This window comes from Natrix helvetica, assembly GCF_964273705.1.
Source record: "Natrix helvetica genome assembly, chromosome: 13".
Taxonomy (NCBI): domain Eukaryota; kingdom Metazoa; phylum Chordata; class Lepidosauria; order Squamata; family Natricidae; genus Natrix; species Natrix helvetica.
In genome coordinates this window covers 16235771-16257113 of record NC_138557.1, presented here as the reverse complement: position 1 = coordinate 16257113, position 21343 = coordinate 16235771, and the positions used below count along the sequence as shown (strand labels likewise).

The 21343-nt window shown below is 50.9% G+C and overlaps 1 protein-coding gene across 3 annotated transcripts in view; it reads left to right on the top strand.

Annotated features, from left to right (window-relative positions):
• TNRC6A (trinucleotide repeat containing adaptor 6A) overlaps window positions 1-21343 on the top strand; it is a 51001-nt gene that overhangs the window by 17645 nt on the left and 12013 nt on the right. For 2 of the 3 annotated variants that reach the window (XM_081965845.1, XM_081965843.1), the window contains exons 5-12: window positions 12450-12803; window positions 13212-15779; window positions 16748-16912; window positions 17411-17592; window positions 18427-18507; window positions 18681-18732; window positions 19169-19311; window positions 20357-20503. In XM_081965845.1, coding sequence (XP_081821971.1) covers window positions 12450-12803; window positions 13212-15779; window positions 16748-16912; window positions 17411-17592; window positions 18427-18507; window positions 18681-18732; window positions 19169-19311; window positions 20357-20503 — 3692 coding nt within the window. The remainder of the gene's footprint in view (window positions 1-12449; window positions 12804-13211; window positions 15780-16747; window positions 16913-17410; window positions 17593-18426; window positions 18508-18680; window positions 18733-19168; window positions 19312-20356; window positions 20504-21343) is intronic. The other variant, XM_081965844.1, reaches the window with a different exon arrangement.

The window sequence follows — 21343 nt, the reverse complement described above, 5'->3', positions numbered from 1 at the left end:
ATACTACAATTATTTCCCCATAACTTTGGTGTATATCCTCTTGGGGGGGAGGGGAGGCAGGTTGACTGCAGATTCTATAAGCTACCATCAGGTAGGGTCGGATGCTTCCTTTGTGTCACCTTTGTGGCCTGAAAAGCACTTGCAAGCAGTTTGCTCTTCCCATTACTTGCCATACTCAGTTTTACTCATTGAGGCCCACAAAGGGAGGAGAGCAAAAAGCAACAAATTCACTGAAGGAAATTCCTCCTGCTAAGCATCTCGTGGTTCATAACCTGCTAGAGAGAGTGGCAGAGATACAGATGGAAGTGCTACCGATTACTCATCAAACCTTGTCTGCAGCATTTTAAAAGCCACAATTTATTCCCCTGAAGCCAGAAGCCTTGCTTTCAGAAAACCAAAATCGTGAAATTATGCACTGTATACCAAATTCATTAGAGGTCTTAGGTGTTTTTCAACAGTTGTGTTTAAGATCAAACCATGATTCCATTTCAGTGCATTAGGTCAGAAATAGACAAAAGGGATCAACTCTAAAATTGTTGTGGAATATGTGGATGACTTACAGGTGAAACTCGAAAAATTAGAATATCGTGCAAAAGTTCATTTATTTCAGTAACGCAACTTAAAAGGTGAAACTAATATATGAGATAGACTCATTACGTGCAAAGCAAGATAGTTCAAGCCATGATTTGTCATAATTGTGATGATTATGGCTTACAGCTCAGGAAAACCCCAAATCCACAATCTCAGAAAATTAGAATATTACATGCAATCAATAAAACAAGGATTGTACATAGAACAATATCGGACCTCTGAAAAGCATAAGCATGCATATGTACTCAGTACTTGGTTTGGGCCCCTTTTGCAGCAGTTACTGCCTCAATGCGGCGTGGCATGGAAGTTATCAGCCTGTGGCACTGCTGAGGTGTTATGGAAGACCAGGATGCTTCAATAGCGGCCTTCAGCTCTTCTGCATTGTTCGGTCTCATGTCTCATCTTTCTCTTGGCAATGCCCCATAGATTCTCTATGGGGTTCAGGTCAGGCGAGTTTGCTGGCCAATCAAGCACAGTAATCCCATGGTCATTGAACCAGGTTTTGGTGCTTTTGGCAGTGTGGGCAGCTGGAAAATGAAGTCAGCATCCCCATAAAGCTCGTCTGCGGAAGGAAGCACGAAGTGCTCCAAAAACTCCTGGTAGACGGCTGTGTTGATCCTGGACTTAATGAAGCACAGTGGACCAACACCAGCAGATGACATGGCTCCCCAAATCAGCAAAGACTGTGGAAAGTTCACACTGGACTTCAAGCATCTTGCAGTGTGTGCCTCTCCATTCTTCCTCCATACTCTGGGTCCTTGGTTTCCAAATGAGATGCAAAGTTGCTCTCATCAGAAAAGAGGACTTTGGATCACTGAGCAACAGATCAGGTCTGTTTTTCTTTAGTCCAGGTAAGACGCTTCTGACGTTGTTTGTTGTTCAGGAGCGGCTTGAAAGAGGAATACAACATTTGAAGCCCATGTCCAGGATCCGTCTCTGTGTGGTGGCTCTTGATGCACTGACTCCAGCCTCAGTCCACTCCTTGTGAAAGTCCCCAACACTTTTGAATGGCCTTTTCCTGACAATCCTCTCCAGGCTGCGGTCATCCCTGATGCTTGTGCACCTTTTTGTTCCACACTTTCCCCTTCCACATAACTTTCTATTAATGTGCTTTGATACAGCACTTTGGGAACATCCAACTTCTTTTACTTCTTTTGAGGCTTTCCCTCCTTATGGAGGGTGTCAATGATGGTTTTCTGCACAACTGTCAGGTCAGCAGTCTTTCCCATGATTGCGATTCCTACTGAACCAGACTGAGAGACCATTTAAAGGCTCAGGAACCCTTTGCAGGTGTCATGGCTTAATTAGCTGATTAGAGTGGGACACTTTGAGCCTAGAATATTGCACCTTTTCACAATATTCTAATTTTCTGAGATGGTGGATTTGGGGTTTTCCTGAGCTGTAAGCCATAATCATCACAATTATGACAAATCATGGCTTGAACTATCTTGCTTTGCATGTAATGAGTCTATCTCATATATTAGTTTCACCTTTTAAGTTGCATTACTGAAATAAATGAACTTTTGCACGGTATTCTAATTTTTTGAGTTTCACCTGTAGAGGGAGACAAGGGAAAGAGAGGCTGCCTAGGAAACACTCAGACAAAAGAGGCAGGAGCCCCTAGTGGCTTAAAATCAGAGAAAGAAACTTAGGATGAAGCAGAAAGGATGAAGTTTGTACCTTCAAACCTGCAAGGTTCTGTTAATGTAGCCATCTAATAACAAAGAATTGACTCATCTGTTTGTGTTACCTGTCTGGTTTACCCGTTCAGGAAGGCTGACAGACTTGAAAAATCATTTTTCTCATGTACATATACCTGAACTGGAGCGAATCCTTCTCTAAATTTCTGAGTTTTCCTTTTCCTTCCCTGTAAACCTGTGCAATAGATTTAAAAATAGAATCATCCCAGAAGTTTCTTAGTACTTGCTTGGTACTTAAATCAATTGTGCCCAATTTTATAGCCCTTTTGTCATGATCATTAAGCAAATCACACAGTCCTCAAACAAATTATGCGGTTGTTAAGGGAATCTGGCTTCCCTCATTGACTTTGCTTGTCTCCAGCTCACTGGGGAGGTTACATGCCAGCTGCCAAGAACCCAAATTTTGATCAGGTGATTGTGGGAATGCTGCAATAGTAATAACTATACAGCGAGGTCATAAGTCAATTTATTCAGCCTGGTTAAACCTTGGATCGGCCATTAAACAAATGGTTGTATGTCAAGGACTACCTGCATCCCTTCACACTTATGATCAGTTTCCTAGTGCCCCACGATCACGTGACATTTGCAACCTTTCCTGCCAGCTTCCCCACAGAAAGTTTGGGGAAGCTGAGAAGGAAAGTTCCAAGTCACTGGAAGGTTTTAAGTCCCTGGGGTCTCTTCGTGTATCTTCCCATCTCCTGTGTGTTTGCATCACCCATTCTCACACCCTTCCGGACCTGTGTTGCATACCTGACCCTGTTTGACCCTTGTTTGACCCTTTGACCCACAATTTGACCCTTGTGGACCTGGAACTTGCAACTTCCTACTGGCTTCCCCACTGACTTTGGTTGTGGGAAGCAGGCAGTAAGTTGCTTCCACAAATGTGGGATTCTGTGAATTACAGGGACCACTTAGCAACAGAAATTCCAGTCCTAACTGCTGTCATAAACCAAGGACTATCTGTATTCAAAAGTCCTAGTAGGAACAATTATGGTTTCATCAGAGAGTTAATTTTTAAAACTCTGCATCACCATATGTGTCCAGGGTTGTTGTTTTTTTTCACTTGTTCATAAGAATGGTAAAATGCTCCATCGTGCTATTTACATTTCTAACAACAATTAGGAATACCTTTTTATAGTAATACTATTGAAATTTATAATGTACAGCAACACAAACTTAAAGAAATAAAGTATTTGTATACATGCTAGATAATTTTTCTGGAGTCATGTATCAACGGTTCATCATTTAACACATATTTTCTATTAAATTATAACAATTTAATTTTCAGTTCTTACATATATTTTCCTTTGCTAAAATAGTACTTTTATCAAAAGTTACAATTACAACAGTAAAACCTAATACAAACTTAAAAAGAAAAAAAAGATGCAGAAAAGAAAGAAAAATAGAGAAATAGAAAAAGAAAAAATAAGATTATAGTAAAAAAAGAAATATGTAAAGAAATGACTTCCCCTATATCACAAGTTAGACAATTTTAGTAGCTTATCTCTTCTCTTAAAATACAACAAATGATCTCTTTTTCCCATATCCCATCTCTTAACAAATCTATAAAAAAATAACATTTCAGTCCTGATGCCAGCAGAATCCATTAAGAGATAACATTTCTATTTTAACCTTAATCAAGCAAATCAACTTTATATTCCTTTTTAGTCTAACCAATCTTGATCTTTAATCCCTTCAAACAATGCCTTAGAATTTGATGTCTTTCTAGGATTTTTCCTTTGTCCTTTCTCACAAGATTCTTCAAAATGTTAACAAGCCTCTTTTGAAAATCTAATCTATAAAAATTATCCAGGTCATTTTCTTGGTTTGTTATTCGTATGTCCCTTTTAATTATTAAGATGTCAGTTTCTTGTGTATGTCCAATATAGATTTTTTTCCATTCTATTCTTGTAGCCTGTCATTTTAAAATCCACTTTCAAATCAGTTTCAATCCTATCAGGTAATCCTGTTCCATAATATCTTTTCAACACAGTCTGTCTATGGAGGCAGATAGTAATTTCTGTCCATTGTTCACAAATATCCTTGAAGACATCTGATGTTAAAATGTTTTGCTTTTTTTCTGTATTGGCTGTTCTCCTTAACCTTTAGTTCCCCCTAGTGTCCAATTTTTAAAATTCAAAATAGAAGCATTTTCCCATGGGAAGGATATTTTATAATTCATTCTACACTAGAATGAATTCTTTATTTTTTTAATAGAATGCCACTGTATTTGTAGCTTTGTTCCGATTGCATTCTTATTCTATAACAGGGCTCTCCAAACTTGGCAACTTTAAGACTTGTTGGCTGTCTGACTGGATGGCTGAGGAATTGTGGGAGTTGAAGTATTAAAGCTGCTGAGTTTGAGGACGCCTGTTTTTTTTTTTACTGTTGGTGCCCAGAGAGCATTAAGAGGGGGGTAGCCTAGGAATGCCAGTAAAAGCTAACAAGGGCCTTGCAATGGTTGCATCTTTCACATAATCAATTCTTGTGAGCTTCCTGATTACTTCCTGTCCTGCTAGCTGAAGCTGGCAGTGATAATCCTGTTTGCTTGCTTATGAAATCCGGTGTCATCCTCAAGTAGATTAAATTCTCAGTGAGTCTTGGATTTTTCCAATGGCCTTCATATTTTGTTCTCATCCCGAGAATTTCAATCTGCAGGTCTAGAAGAGGTTTAAGTATCTGTTGGGCTGGCCATTCTGCTCCGAAGGGCTGGGCGAGATGCCCATCTTCCTTTTCTCACGCAGCATTTACACGGAACAAAATAACATTTTCACTTCTCCCCTCCCCCCAGGGTATGGGGGTGACGTCACAGGCAGCTGATGGGTTGCTTCCCAGAGACTCTTCGTTTCAGTTAAAGAGCTTACAAATGTTTTATGGTTGATGGAGCAGAAATCCGGTTCTTCATCCTATGAACTGAACCCAACTAAACCGTTTTCCTTCATTAGTTAAATTAATTGTCCCTTGTGCGTCCTACAAAATGTGCTTGATGTATAAGAAGCAGGTTGTATTGCAACAAATTGAAGGGGCAGTGTTTCAATTTTGAAGTGCTTTGAACTTGAGGTACTCTGTTTTAAGTCCAAAACAGCCTTGAGTTCAGAGTGGTTGATTCTTACCATGTGGTTTGCAGCATCTTCCAGCCTGTTTGGAAGTATTGTGCCTTTCAAGCTCCATTGCATTTCTGCAACAGTAAGAGAAGGGGCTGTTTTCAGGGCAGGTCAGGCTTGAAATCCTTTGTATCACTCTGCCCACCACTAAAATACCCTTGTGGTGATTTATTTGTTTAGTATTAATAGATGCTTTTCAGTTGAACCGAGGAGACTGATCTTTCGAAGGCATTCAGTTAAAGAAATATAGTATGTTCATCAGCTCTCTGAATAGTCTTCATTTCAAAAATGTCAACGTATTTCTAGTTGATAGTTGAAATGAGCCTTAATATAGCAAAATATTTAGCATTTTAATTTTTCTTAGGTGAGAGCTGAGCAAGAATTAAAACTGTTTGCAAAATGCATACTTTCTGGAAAGTATGTGCCCTTTGCCTACGAAAAAAACTTTCCTTAAAATTGGATCCGTTTCCTTTCTCTGGATTAATACTAAAAGATCTGGAAAACCTTTCATCCTCATAATTTTGCTCGTAGCAGAGTCTTTAACGTTGTGAAGTGGCAGGCCTGCCTTGTTTCTCTCTCTCCATTGGGTAAACATGTCAATTTTGAGCATTTCTTAACTTGTGTTTCTGGTAGTCATGCTACTATATTTCTTTTGGCATGGGGCATTCATAAATTTGTTGAACAGATTATAGAGACCAATTTTCCTGTACACCGCTTGGAGAGTCCAAGCAATGGGTTAATTCAGTCTGCTTGCCCTTAGGACTGAGGAACTATTTTTCCTTAAGCCACACCTCCTCCTGGTGTGCTCAATCCCCCAGAATTCTTCCTCAGTCAGCCCGTTTGGACGTATTTAGTTAGAGCTCTGAGCTAAATTGACCCTTTTTTGGCTTGGACTCTCAAATTACGTTTAAAGTTTTTCTCTACTATTCCTCCAACATCGTGAGACGTTTCTCTCTTAAATTCTGCGACTTTCTTCAGTACAATCTGCACTTGAAGGCCAGGAGGTAAGCTGGAAGGTGGTGGGGGGTGCCCCTCAGCCGATCCTCTTGGGACGGCTTCGGAGGCCTGCCGCTTGTCGTTTAAAACGGCGCGGCTGCAGCGGCGAGGTTCCTAAGTCCCCAGGCCCCTCGTTTGTTATTTTCGTCGAAGTTTTTTCGCTCCCCGGCCTGCTAGAGGACCTCTGCCGCAGGGAGGAGTGGGCGATCGTCGCCATTGCGAGGCGCGTTCGCCCCTCGCTCTCCCTTAGCCCCACGCTGTTGCGGCGGCCATTTTTAGGCGCGAAAATAGCGCGCCCAGCCATGGCCGCCATTTTGCATCAGCCTCGTTGTTCAGGAGGCCGCTGGAGGTGGCAGGGCCTAGCAAGGGTTTCTCGGGCTAGGATCGCCACCTTCGCCCTTTGTCTATTTTTGCGAGCGGCGCTGGTTCCTGTGCCATTCCAACGGTCATCATACCGGCTCAGGGAGGAGGCCTTAAGCAAGCGCAGGCCTAAAGATTTTTTCTATAGTCATTCTCCTCCCTGCTTCTCCTGCGGAGCTTTGCACCTCGGTGCAGGCCCCAATCCTACCCCTGGGCCTCCGACTGGTGTGAAACATGGGATGATTTCATAGTATTGATTCGATTAATTGTATATATGGCAATTTTAACGATCATTTCGTTTTGTTTCCCATTACAGCACCCAGTCTATATCTATCCTTCTGCCTTATCATAGCCTTGCTCCATCTTGTGTGGTCATTGACTATGGACCTGCCCAGTCCTCCCGATTCCCAAGACGCTAGGCCGAGCCTCTCGCAGGCCCCTAGCAAGGGTTCCTCCTCTTCGGGGAGTGGGGGTGCGGGCAAGAGTGGTGGGGGTAGCTCTGGGAAACAGCGTTCCAGAACCCCTTCGGTAGCTGAGGCCAAGGATGCTGAAAGGCGCCAGCGGGCCCTTGACAAGCAATTCGAGAAGGCCAGACGCCAGGCAGACAGGGTGCAGTCCCTTTCAGGAGCCCCTCCCTCCCGGGAAGATCTCCAGTCGGTCCTCGCCGAGGAGGTGGAATCCCAGGACCTATCCCCTAATAGGTCATTTGCAGAGCCGGCTTCCCCGGTCCCTTCTTGGGCCTGTGAACAGGTTCCTCCCCCTGGGGATGCTAGCATAGACGATATGCAGGGTGAGGCTTCACCCCCCCTAGAAGAGGGCCTGGATCCCGATTCTGACTCTGAGGAGTTATCGCCCCGCATGCAGGAGCTAATGGCCCGCGCCATTGCCAAGGGCATCACGGAGGCCATGAAATTTAAAAGTCCTACCGCAGCGGCCCCTAGGGGTCCTAAACCCGATCAGGCAGCTCCGCCCCCAGGCAAGCGTGCTCGCCATCCTTCCCTGGAATCCTCGGTGGTCAGCGAGGCCTCTGCCATTGAGGACCCTGACCCGGAGGTGCTAGGCCTCTCGGACGACGAGGACCTTCCCCCCGAAGCGCCCGCCTTTGCGGGTCTCTTCAAGCCCAGCCTTTTTAAATCGGTCCTTCACAAGGTCAAGGCTGCCACCAGGGTGGGGATCAAGCCCAAGCCGACCGCGCCGGCGGATGATGCCCCTCCGGCTAATCCCAATGCGGTCATGTTTGATGTGCCAGCGCCCCAGCAAGAGCTGGTTCCGGTCCCGGGGCTGTTCCTCGACTTAATCCAGCGCCAGTGGGCTCAGCCAGCCACGCAATCCTCTCCCAGTGGGGTAGATAGGAAGCTTTATACTATGGAGCCAGTGTTGGAGGACCTTCTGGCCCTTCCCACTGTCGACCCGCCCATCGCTGCGCTCACTTCCAACTCCTCGCTACCGGCCGACCTCCTGGAAGGCCTTAAGGCGGAGGACAAGAAGGCGGAAAAGGCGTGCCACAAGACCCATCTGGCGGCTGCCTGGGCCATCAGGGCCTCTTCTTCCGCTTCCTTTTTTAATAGGGCCTCTGTGATCTGGCTGCGCGAGCTCCTAAACAAGCTCCCGGCGGGAGACATACGTCTCCACCAGGACGTGTCAAAAATAATCGCGGCCTCCCAGTATGCCGCTGACGCGTCCCTCAATGCCACCAAATTTGCCTCCAGGGCCCTCGGTTCTAACATAACTTCCCGTCGACTGATCTGGCTCCGACATTGGCAAGCGGACCAGAAAAACAAATGGAAACTAGCTTCCGCCCCCTTTAAGGGGTCCAAATTGTTTGGCGAGTCCCTGGATCCTCTCCTCATTGAGTCCAAGGACAAGAGGAAGATCCTACCTTCTCTAAATAAAAAGCAGGAACGTAAGGCCGCTCCCTACTCTAGGAGGCAGTCCTTTCGTGCCTCCGAGCCTTCCACCTCTGCCTCTTCCTTCTCTCCCGCTAATAGGTCCTTCGGCCAGCAGGGCGACAGGTCCCAAGACAGAGCGCCTTTTCGGGACAGAGGCAGGCAGCAGTTCGGCTTCCGCAAGTATAACCGCGGTGGGGCCTCCAACAGGCCGTTCCGTAAGTCAAAGTGACTGCCAGGGCTTGGCGCCCATCGGGGGTCGCCTCCAGCTGTTCGCCTCCCATTGGGCCCAGAACACCGAGGATGCTTGGGTTCTGCAGACAGTCAGGGAAGGCCTCTCCCTGGAATTCCTGTCCCTTCCCCCTCGGACCTTCATCCGGTGCCCTGTCCCGTCCTGCCCCCAAAAGAGGCAGCGTATGGACCAGGAAGTCCGTCACCTCCTGGACATCAGGGCCGTGGAACCAGTTCCCCAAGGCGAAGAGGGGAAGGGGTTTTACTCCATCCTCTTCCTGGTACCAAAGAACTCGGGGGGGTGGAGAGCCATCTTGGACCTCAAGAACCTCAACAGGCATATCGCCTACCGGAGGTTCAAGATGCAGTCTCTGCAGTCCATTCTGGCGGGGATTCGACAGGGAGATCTTCTCACATCTATAGATCTCAAAGAGGCATACCTCCACATCCCCATCCGTCCTCAGCACAGGAAGTTCCTGCGCTTCTATTATGCGGGTCGCCACTTCCAGTACAAAGCTCTTCCATTCGGCCTCTCGTCCGCTCCTCGGACGTTTACCAAAGTGCTGGCGGTAGTGGCGGCTCAGCTAAGACGCAGGCCCATAAGGCTCCAATGCTACCTGGACGACATCCTGATCCAGTCGTCGTCCAGGCAGCAGGCCCTTCGGGATCTCCAAACCACTATGAGATCCCTCAGAAATCACGGCTTCTCTCTAAACATAGAGAAGAGCCATCTCACTCCAACCAACAGACTTGTACATCTGGGGGCGGTGATAGATACCAACTTGTGCAGGGTTTTCCTTTCCCGAGACAGGTTGACCGGTCTAAGGTCCATGACCCACAAGGTGTTGAGCTTGAGGCAGGCTCCAGTGGTCCTTCTGTCGCAGCTGCTGGGAAAAATGATCTCCTGCATTTCCATCGTGCCGTGGGCCCGCCTGCATTCCAGGTCTCTTCAGTGGCTGCTGCTGCCGCACCAGAGGGCATCCAGGAGCAACTCTACCAGGCCGATTCGAGTTCCCCCGGACGTGAGGAGGTCTCTCCGCTGGTGGGTGTCTCCGGCCATCCTCAAGGGCCACCTATTCAAGGAACCCGAGAGGTTGATCATCACCACAGACGCCAGCCTCTCCGGCTGGGGAGCCCACATGGGGTCCCTGGTTGTTCAGGGCAAGTGGTCCCAAGTGGAATCCAGCTACAGCATCAACCTGCTGGAACTGAGAGCTGCTCGCCTGGCCCTGCGCCATTTCAGCCGGCCCATCCATCGTCAACATGTGCTTCTGATGACGGACAATGTGGCCACCAAGGCCCACATCAACCGCCAGGGCGGCACCAGATCCAGAGCACTGATGAGAGAGGCGGAGTCCCTGGGACGCTGGGCGGAGCGCCATCTGGAATCCCTTCGCTCCGACCATATCTCCGGAGTGGACAACACACAGGCCGACTGGCTGAGCAGGACGACCATAGATCCTGCGGAGTGGAAACTGGACCCTCGCCTGTTCCACCAGATGTCCGACAGATTCGGGACTCCGGCCGTAGACCTGTTTGCGTCAAGGGACAACAAGCAGCTCGACCGCTTCTACTCCCGGTTCTTCACCCCGGGGGCGGAGGGGACAGACGCACTGCGTTGCAAGTGGCCCCGCGAGCTACTGTATGCCTTCCCTCCCCTGCCTCTCCTTCCTCAATTCATCTCCAAAGTCATCGCAGAGGGAGCAGAGGTCCTTCTCGTGGCCCCGCATTGGCCCCGCAGGTCGTGGTTTGCCGACCTTGTCCACCTGTCGGTGTCTCCTCCGTGGCGCATTCCTCCGGACCAGATCTCCCTCAGCCAGGGGGCCGTGATTCACCCAGAGCCCCAGTGGCTCCAGTTGGCCGTCTGGCACTTGAGGGGGACCAACTAAAAGACCAAGGCCTGTCGGAGGAGGTAGTGAACACCATTCAGGCGGCTAGACGCCCTTCAACCACTAGGATTTATGATGCGTCCTGGGCCGCCTTCGCCAAGTGGTGTGAGGAGCTGCTCATCGAGCCGACGACCGCGCCTGTTCCCAGAGTGCTTGACTTCCTTCAAGCGGGACTCAACAAGGGCCTGGCCCCGAACACCCTTCGACGCCAAGTGGCGGCTTTGTCTACTGTCTGGTCGGGCGACCACCTTTTGCCTCTCAGCAAAATCCCGAAGGTGCGTCTTTTCCTCAAGGGCGCTTCTAACCTTCGCCCTCCCACCGTTCATCGCTATCCTACTTGGCAGCTGTCCGTGGTCCTGCGGGCCCTCTCTGGCCCTCCATTCGAGCCTTTACGCACTACTTCTCTTCGATTCCTGACGCTGAAGACGGCCTTCTTGATTGCCATCACGTCAGCTCGCCGGATTTCGGAGCTGGCGGCTCTCTCTGTTCGCCAGGATCTGTGCGTCATCCACCCTGACAGGGTCATTTTGAGGCTGGACCCGACCTTTACCCCCAAAGTAAACTCATGGTTCCATAGAGCGCAAGACATTGTGTTGCCAAATTTTTGTCCTCATCCGTCGCATCCCAGAGAGCGATCCTGGCACAATCTTGATGTCAGGAGGGCCCTGAAGGTCTACATCGCTCGTACTGCGGAATTCAGGAAGTCAGAGGCTCTTTTCCTCTCCTTCCAGCCCGGTTCCCTAGGGAAGAAGGTCACTTCCTCCACAATTGGCAGGTGGCTTCGCGCTTGCATTGCGACTGCCTATGAAAGTCAATCCAAGGCCGTTCCGCGCGGCATCACTGCACACTCCACACGAAGTGCTGCTACTTCAGCGGCCTGGGCCACCCAGGCCTCGATCCTGGACATCTGCAGGGCCGCTACGTGGTCCTCTCCTCCATTTGTGCGACACTATAAACTGGACATTTTCGCCTCGGCTGAGGCGTCTTTCGGCAGGCGTGTGCTCCAGGCGGTTGTGTCAGAGACCGAATCCCGGGAGCCTTCTTCTGCCCACCCAGATGGACAATAACTTTGGTATGTCCCATTGCTTGGACTCTCCAAGCGGTGTACAGGAAAATGACCATTGGCTTACCTGAAGGGTCCTTTTCTGTACACCGCGGGAGAGTCCAACCCACCCTGGCTCTCAAGGCCGGGATTCGGGTTCCTCGTGTCAACAGTACATCATCTTGGACGCTTCGCTCCGTCCGCACGAACTGACTCCTTCAAAGAATTCTGGGGGATTGAGCACACCAGGAGGAGGTGTGGCTTAAGGAAAAATAGTTCCTCAGTCCTAAGGGCAAGCAGACTGAATTAACCCATTGCTTGGACTCTCCCGCGGTGTACAGAAAAGGACCCCTCAGGTAAGCCAATGGTCATTTTCAATTAGCCGGTCAAGAGGTTTCATGCCTGGCAACAGTAGAATGTTGAGTCCTATCACAGTGGAACTTATTTTGGGAATGCTGAGTTGTTTGCAATCAGAGTGGCATGTAAGGCTCAATCGATAGACTAATTCACCTTAAATAAAGGAACACACAACTAGCTCTTCTCTTAACAGCCATTTTGTGCATTTTTTGTTTTTTTAAGTTAAAAGGTTTGCAATAATTTACTAAATATTTTCTCACTTCCTCTCCTCTTCTCTTTGGGTTGGGGGACAGTGTTAGAACCCCCAAAGCCTGGTACAAGCCAGCCCCTCCCTGCTTCAGCCCCTCCTACCACCTCTATAGTCACCGGCAGTGTTAGTGGCAACAATAATGCCAAACGGGCTGTGGGCAACAATCCGCAAGCGCAGCAGCCGTCTTCACCACGCTACCCACCTCGAGAAGTGCCCCCACGGTTCCGGCACCAGGAGCAGAAGCAACTCTTGAAGCGAGGACAGCCACTGCCGGGGATTGCTGCCAACCTGAGGACGCCATCTAAACTGCTGAACAGCCAGGCGGGCGAGAGCACCGGGACCCGCGAGCAGCCGGTCTCCGACAGCCAAGGACAGAGCAGCAGCCAGAAGCAGCCAGGTGAGAGGGAGGGAGCGAAGCATCCGCCTGGGCCTAGGAATGTCAGCATAAAGGAAGGCGGCTGGGCAGTGAGATTGCACCCAGAGCTTGGCTGTCCAGTAAAGGCCCTGGTGACTCTCTTGCCTCTCGAAGGGAAATAGGGTGGATCAGCTGCAGAACCTCCCAGCCCACTTTGGCACTTATAGCATTTTCCCAAGAGGCTTCAATAGCCAGGCAGCTTTGTACTGGTTGTCGACTCTTGTTAATTGTCTTTGCTTGGTTTGTTCAGAATAGAACAGACCTGGGGGGGGGGGGGGGGGTTCCTTCATTTTCTGGGATGCTGGTCCACAAAAATGGTTTTCTCTCGTCCTTCCTGGATGCTATTTGTGTGTGTGTGTGTGTTTTACTAACATGTTCTATTTTTCATAGATCTGAACCACAGCACACTTGGATCCCATTATGAGAATGCTCACTGGGAAAGGACCTTTTCCAGTAGTGACTCCAGCACAAACTGGGATAAAACTGTTGTAGACGGCTCAGAGAAGGAGGCATGGCCCTCGACCACCGGCAGTGACTTGCAGCTGGCTTCAGAATGTATGGACGCTGATTCTGCCTCGAATTCTGGATCGGAGAGGAACATTATGATGGCCTCGCGGGGCCCCAGCAGCGACGTCAGCCACCTACAAAATGGCATTGGACATGGCAATCAGGCCAAGCTGGTCAGCAGTAGCAACAGCAATAATGTGAGCGGCGGAAGCCTTAGCGGGTCCTGGGGTGCGTCCCTGGGCACCCTGATGAGCCCCTGTCCCCTTTCGGCAGAGGCTTCCAAAGGTATCCCTGACAGTAGCCACAGCAGAGCGAATGCTTGGGGCGGCCCCAGTTCATCCAATGAAGAATCGACTCCCAGCACTTTGACCTCCAATGGCCACGGGGGAGCCTGGCCAGTCTTGGAGAGCAGCGGGCCTGCCCTGAAAGGGCCCCGAGGAAGCAGTAGCTGCGGCACAGATGCCGTGCAGATGGTGAACAATCAGAGTGCGAACTGTAGCCTTGCCAGCTCCTGGGGAAGCCTCCAGGAAAACTGTGATTCCCAACTCCATGGTACAAGGAAACTTTCACGAAGTGGGCAGCCTCAGAACCCCAACCACGAAGTGAATGGACCAAATAAGAACACTACTAACTTTATGACCTCTAGTTTACCAAACCCAGCTGGTTCAATGCAGACGACTGAACCGGTGAGTAATGCAGGGCCCGGGACCTGGAGCAGGAGCGCCAAAAGCAATCGGCCTCAGCCCTCGGCCTCCCCAGTAACAAACGGCACTTCCATTTCGCACCTGAGCAACGGTGACACAAAGAATGGTGGGGCTCCTGGGTCTAGGTGGGGTACCTACGGCCCCGGTTACTCCCTAGAGACCCGTTCTGACTCAAATAGCCAAGCTAATAATGACACTGTGAATGCAACACCAATGCAGCCCGGGCTGACTCGGACCAGCAGCTCAGCCGTGGAAATAAGTGAGGATCAGCGCACAGGGACGTGGGAGGTGGCAGGCGTGGGCAATAGCCAGAATGGCACCTGGGGGCCTAGAAGTGGGATGGGCCACGGAGGTGGCCGCAGAGGCTCTGCCCAGAATGCCAACTTAGGAGATGGGGAATGGAACAAGCTCCCGAGCGGCCATTCCTCTGAAGCCAACAGTGGGAACGGGAAGATGTTTACCAATGAATGGAAATCTGCCGAGGGGGAGAAGGCTGACCCCCAATGCTGCACAGCGCCCCAGGCCCTGGAGCAGAATGGTGGGTGGACCAAGGCCAGTTCTGGAGCCAGTGATGGCAATCTCGAGGTCCCCAAGGAGCGGTCCTCTGCGGAAGGGACAAGCCATGAAAGGAGGAAAGTAGACCAGCAAGCACTGCTTCAAAGTATAGTGAACAGAACGGACCTGGATCCGCGTGTCCTTTCCAATTCTGGTTGGGGGCAAACCCCAATAAAGCAAAACACAGCCTGGGATACAGAAGTGACTCCAAAGGGCGAAAAGAAAGCTGACAATGGAACAGAAGCCTGGGGGAGTTGTGTGGCCCAAGCCTGCAGTTCAGGGGGGGCTCCGGAGAGGCCTCACCTCCATGGGCCCAGTCCTTCGCCTGGGACAGGCTGGGGGGAGCCTAAGTCTGCAAGCAGGTGGGGAGACTCCAGAGGCTCCAGCAGCCAAGGAGGCTGGGAAGAGGGTGCAGCTCCTGCCGTGGGCAAGAGCAGCCAGTCCTGGGGGACGGGCCAAGACGTCCGCGCCCCATCGCTGACCTGGAACGACCCAGAGAAGCTCAAGCAGGGATGGGGAGATGGCCCCAAAGCGAGCCCCGGGTGGGCTGCTCCGGCTGGCGACGGCTGGGGGGAGAACGTGAGGAACAATCATTGGGGCGAGATGAAGAAGTCGAGTTCCGGCAGCAGCGACAGCGACCGGTCCACCTCCTGCTGGAAAGAGCCTGCTAGGTCGAACTCTGGGCGCTGGGCTGGGGGGAACGGGGGCAGCACCAAGCCATGCAGCGCTTCAGCGTGGGAGGAGACCGCCAAGCCAAATCCCAGCCCCGTGTGGGGGGAGACGCCCAAGCCAAATCGCTCCCAGAGCTGGGGGGAGCCCTCCAAACCCTCCGGGTCCCCCGACTGGAGCAAGCAGCAGGAGGCCGGGTGCTGGGGGGGACCATCGGCGACAGCTGCTGCTGCAAGCAAACCGTCAGGCGTGGGGTGGCTGGGGAGACCCATGCCGGCCCCGGTCAAAGAAGAGGAGCCCACCGGGTGGGAGGAGCCCTCCCCGGAGTCCATTCGTCGTAAAATTGAGATTGACGATGGAACCTCTGCGTGGGGCGACCCGAGCAAATACAACTACAAAAATGTGAACATGTGGAACAAGAACACCCCAAACCCCGTGGGGCGACTGGACGTGCAGACGCATCAGCCGGGGCTGCCCTCGGGTCCCGCAGCTGGCACGGAGAGCGGGGCCAGCAGTAGCTCCGGTAAGTCTTTGGCAGTTCCTGCTCCCTCCTTTCCTAAGCAGCTGGTAGGTTGCCCGAGAGTTGATTGACAGGATGGGCTGCTCTCAATGTAGTTGGAGGCCCCCGTAATGCAGGGTGGGCAGCCTGAGGTTCCCGGGGCATCTTTTTTCTTCCCCAAGTGATAAAGACCCCATCTCAAGTGGGCCGGGTCAGGTATTTTCCCTGGGCAGAGGGACTGGGGACAATGGGCACTCTAAGCCTTGCCTGACTTAGCGCCCCAGGAGGAAAAAACAAATCATTCTCCTAGGGCAGGGGTGTCCAAACTTGGGAACTTTAAGACTTGTGGACTTCAACTCCCAGAATTCCCCAGCTGGGGAATTCTGGGAGTTGAAGTCCACAAGTCTTAAAGTTCCCAAGTTTGGACACCCCTGCCCTAGGGTCACCGTGGGAGGACTTGTTTGTATGCCACCTTTATGATTTCTACAAATAAGGTGGAGAATAGATCCATTTGTATTCAAGTACGTTTCCCCCTGAATGCCCTGACAACACAAAACAATGTCTCAAATCAAACTCTTTTTAACTTCTTCCTGAGATATTAAAGACTTGGAATCTTCTAGTCCAGAGAGTCAAAAGAGGAGGCCTTTCCCCCCACAAAATTCTTGGGATTTTTGCAAAGGGGAGATGGATTAAATTTATTCATCTTTGGTTGGTCTTCAAGGCCAAGCAAGCAGGGAAAAGAATTGGCTCTTGCCTGTCTTTATCAGAGTCCTTTGTTACTGGAGAATGTCAGGTACAGCATTTTTCGTTTCGTATCAGAAAGATTTGGGGATTGACCTGATCTCATTGTAAAAAATAAGCTGAAACACATCGAACTTTTAATTTGCTTTGCCCTCCCCCTCCCCCCCTCTTTCTCTTTCTCTCTCTTTTACTTTCTTTCTTTCAAATAACTCGGCTGTGCTCTTGCTAATAAGTTGGGTTTGTTTTGTAAGGTTGGGGAGAACCTCCTGCTGCACCTGCTACAGTAGATAACGGCACATCAGCCTGGGGGAAACCTGTGGACACTGGTCCGAGCTGGGGAGAGCCTGTCAATGAGGCCACTGATGCCAGGGGCTGGGGAAATGCTTCCGTGGGACAACAGGCATCTCATAAAGCAGGTATGGAGATTTGGGAGGAAATGGGCTTGTGAGCCTCTGGGCGGATTCCTGGGACTGACAGTAAAGCAGAATATGCTCTGCTTATACAAGCCACAGTTCTGAGTGGTGTGGTGGCCTAGAGATGGGGCTCTCGCCTCACAATCAGGAGGCTGTGAGTTCGATCCTAGGTAGAGGCAGACACTTCTCTCTCTCTGGGCACGATAAGAATGTATCTGCTGAACAAAACTCCGCATTAGCGACAGGAAGGGCATCTGGCCAGTAAACACTCAGCTCCATTCAATTGCCCAGACTAGGCAATTATGGGGATTATGGGGTGGTTAAAGGAAGAAGAAGAAGAAGATGATAATACAAACCACAGGCCCTGTGAGTCGGCCCTGGGCCTGAGCGGTTTCTCTGCTGGCGGCACGGGGTGAAATCTGCTGGCGTGGTTTATGGGATGGAGCAACCTAATCTGAGTAGGTTGGTAAATTGAAAGTGGGCTGGTTTTCTCTCCACCAGGACCGAAGTCCATGCAAGTCCCCGATGGCTGGTGTGGAGGTGATATGCCTCTGACGGGGAATCACCCAGCCAGCTGGGAGGAAGAGGAGGATGTGGAGATAGGCGTGTGGAACAGCAACTCGGTGCAAGATGCCGGTGCGCCTTTGCACTGGCCACCATGCTCAAAAAAGATGCCTTCTAAGGTAAATACACCAGGAGGAAAGAGGCCATGTTTGTGGCAGAGAAACGCTGTGGGGGAGAGGAGGATGGGCTTTGTTCTTCCTTCGTCTGGCAGAAATAGGTGATTTTGCACTGGGATAAGAAAACGGGAAATAAGGGACTGAGAGAGCAGAGACCCTCCTTTCTCTGCCTGGAGACAGTCCCCTGCCAGCCGGGGTCTCCTTGTCAGGAAGGGACCTGAGGGAATTCCTTGGGTCCGTTGGGGTTCTGGCAGCCAAATTTTGCCTTGCAGTTTAGCCACAATGCTAAGCCAAGCTTTGGGTTGGCCCTGTATTGATTGCCTTTTGCCTTGAGGGATCAGGATGAGGGGAGGGAGGGAGGGAGGGGGGTAGCCTTTGGCTGCTGGGGCTGCGCTGGTCTTTCTGCCCAGACCTTGGAGAAGAGAGGAGGAGCCGGGCGGAGTCAGGTTGGCCACCCTTTGGCTGCCCTGGAGTCCCTCTGCTTCTCCCAACTCCCTGAAGCAGGAAGCAGGGAAGGGCAAACGAAGCCACAAGGCCCCTTTGCTTGGGATGTGTAACCTTCCCTCTTCACTGGGCTGAGCTCAAGTCCTTTGAAGCTTCAACCGCAGTCTGTGTTTTGTCCTGACACGTTCTCATAACCACCTCTGTAGCTTTAGCACAGGGGTGTCCAAACTTGGGAACTTTTAAGACTTGTGGACTTCAACTCCCAGAATTCCCCAGCCAATTCTGGGAATTCTGAGAGTTGAAGTCCACAAGTCTTAAAGTTCCCAAGTTTGGACACCCCTGCTTTAGCATTCCCTGCTGTTTTCATGCTGGGCTCTTGTTTTGTGTTTTTAGGGAAGCATGAAAAGTGGAAACAAGCAAGACGAAATGTGGATAAATCCCTTTGTGAAGCAGTTTGCCAGTCTTGGGTTCCCTGTAAGTACCGCAGGAAAAGGGAACACCCGAAAGAGCGCCCTGGCCTTGAATAGACCTCTGCTGCCTTTTGGGCCGCAGGCTTCTGTCCTTGGAGACCAAAACCTCGAGAAATGGGGGGGAAAGCTGCATGCAGAGACTGCCTCGGTTAACCCCCTTTTCCTTCTTTCCTCCAGAGAGACCTGCCGGAAGAAATGATGCAGAGCAATAAGATGGAGCTATCAGGAGGTAAGACAAGCATCTGATTAGAATGAAAATGAAAAGCTCCAAATGCCTGTGGATTCCCCTGCAGTGAGTTGTAGTGTGTGCAGGATTCCGATCCAGAGACGACCAGAGCTTTTGGGGGGGTGGGGGGCTGTTGCTGGGCTGGCTGGTAGGCAGTTCATTTGCAAGGAGCTGCTGGGCTCAGGAAGAGGCATTCACTTCTGAACTCTAAAGGAAGCAGAGAGGATGGCTCCAACAAGGCAGCCTTGCCCATTTCAGATCTAAACACTGCCCACCTCATCATGACCACCCAAAGGGCTGGGGGAGCAAAAGCCCTTTTAACTGGGAGTGCTTCCCTCTCCTCCTCGGCAGGAAATGTGTTTCCTGTTCTGTGTGGTATTCCGGAAAGCCTTGGAGGTCAGAGAGTATTTAGAAGCCCCCTTTCCTCCTCTTCCTCCAGGAATCTTGCCTGACAAGCGGATGGAGCTGGAGAAGCATAACCTGAATGTTGGCGAAGGCAGCCGGGCGATTGGGAAGAATCCTGGCTCCCGTCCCCAGATTTCCAAAGAGTCTTCCATGGACAGAAGTCCTTACTTCGATAAGGTGAGACTTTTGGGGAGAAAGACTCCAAAGGGCTGGGGGGGGGAGGGGGACACCGTGGTTGCCTGTGACCTCAGGCCCCTCCTTCCTTGGGTTGTGGGCCCAGGGGGACCCTCCGGGTGGGCTGCTGAAGAGAAGGGGCCATTCCGGTGGGGGAGAGGAGGATTATTCGCCTCCCTCCCCCTTGCCTCTTCTCTTTCAAGCTCAGGAGCTCATCGCTGCTTCCGCTCTCGATCCAGGGAGGGGCTGCCTAGGGCTGGGCACAGTGGGCTGAATGTATAGGCAGTCCTCGACTTACAACATTTCACTTAGTGACGGTTCAAAGTTACAATGGCATTGAGAAAAGGGACCTGGAACCCTTTTTCACACTTACGGCCGTTGCAGCCTCCCCATGGTCACATGACTTATATTTGGATGCTTGGCAACTGACCCGCATTTACGACGGTTGCAGTGTCCCAAGGTCACATGTTCCCCTTTTTGTGACCTTCTGGCAAGTGGCCAACGAGGAAACCGGATTCACTTAGCAAACGTGTCACTAATTTTAACAACTGGAGTGATTCACTTCACAAAAGTGGCAAGGAAAGTCGTCAAATGGGGGGGCAAAGTTGATTTAACCAATTTCTCATTTAGCAACATACATTCTGGGCTCAGTTGTGGACGTAAGTCGAGGACCACCTGTATTTCAATCCAAGCCAAAAACGGCAGGTTCTGCCAGACTTCCACGTGGGCTGCGGTTCAGCCGAAGGAAGCCCCAAACATTCTGAGGGGTTTCAGATTTCGGCTGGCAGAAACCCTGAGGGGGTCTTGGAAGACGAGCGGAGGGAGACGTTTCCACGTGGAGCAGAGCCCTTGGTCCACCTGGCCCAAAATGCGCAGCAACTCCCTGCTCCGTCCTGCCCCTTCCAGGCCCGGAGGGGAGATGTGGATTTCTTTTGTTCCTTGCTGCCTGCTGAGAGAACCGCCTGGCCTGGCCCTGTGGTGACACTAACCTCTCTCCTGTTTTCCGCCTCTGTCCCTGCGGCTGCTTGCTCGGCTTGGGCTTCTGCAGGACGGCCTGGGAGCAGACGATTCCCCAAACATGCAGTTCATGCCCAGTCAGAATGGGAAGTTTCCCCCTTCCAACACTGCACTACCTAACCACGTCCTCGGCTCCCTCGCGGGGCTGAACGCGCAAAGCTTGAATTCTGTTAGACAGGTAAGGCCGGGAGCCTCCTTTTCCCAGGACGCCCCCCCGTCCTCTATGCAGAATCCCTGATCTGTGGAACTACCCGCCCTTTTGCCTCTCCTAGCAAGCGTGTAGGAGGCACAGAGGGGGGGGGCTCTCCATGCTCAGAACCACTAGAGAACGCCCCCTTTTTTTAGCCCCTTAATGGTTCAAATCCCCAGTTGATGGTTGGGGTGAAATGCAGCTTTATGCCCCTGTGCTTGCTCCCTCCCTCCCTCCCTTTTCTGGCCGAGATTTCTGATGTGCTTAGAGAATTCCTTCTTTCTTTCACTCTTTGACTTCCACCCCTTCCTCAGTCTGGGATTTGTCTTCCCCTTATTGGCCTTTACTTTTCATCCCCCGCTTCCTTCAGTCTTTGGGTCTCCACTTGCTAAGCTACTTCCAGATTGGGCAAGCACCAGTCAACCAGGCGTCTGTTTTGCGCCCACTTGTAACTTAACATGGGACCTGATTATACTCTGACTTCGGCAGCTCCTTTGAAAAGTTCAAGGAAAGGATGTGAAATTTACCCTTTTCAGAAGGGAGGTTGGGAGAAAGAAAGGAAGGAAGGAAAGAAAAGAAAAAGCCTCTTTGGGGCTTGGCCGTTCCTTGCAGTTGCCACAACCAGGTTTGAGAGGAGCAGAGACCAACCAGCGTTGTTGGTTGGGAAATCTGAAAATCCTGGTTGTGGTCTTTCTGAAGAAGCTCACTTTGACCGGTGGCTCTCTTCACCTAAATTGGCACCATTGTTCACGGGTGAGGACAGGGGAGGCTGGGCAGCTTGCGGGAAGAGTCCAGTCAGAGGGGCTTGGTTGTGATGTCACAGGGCGT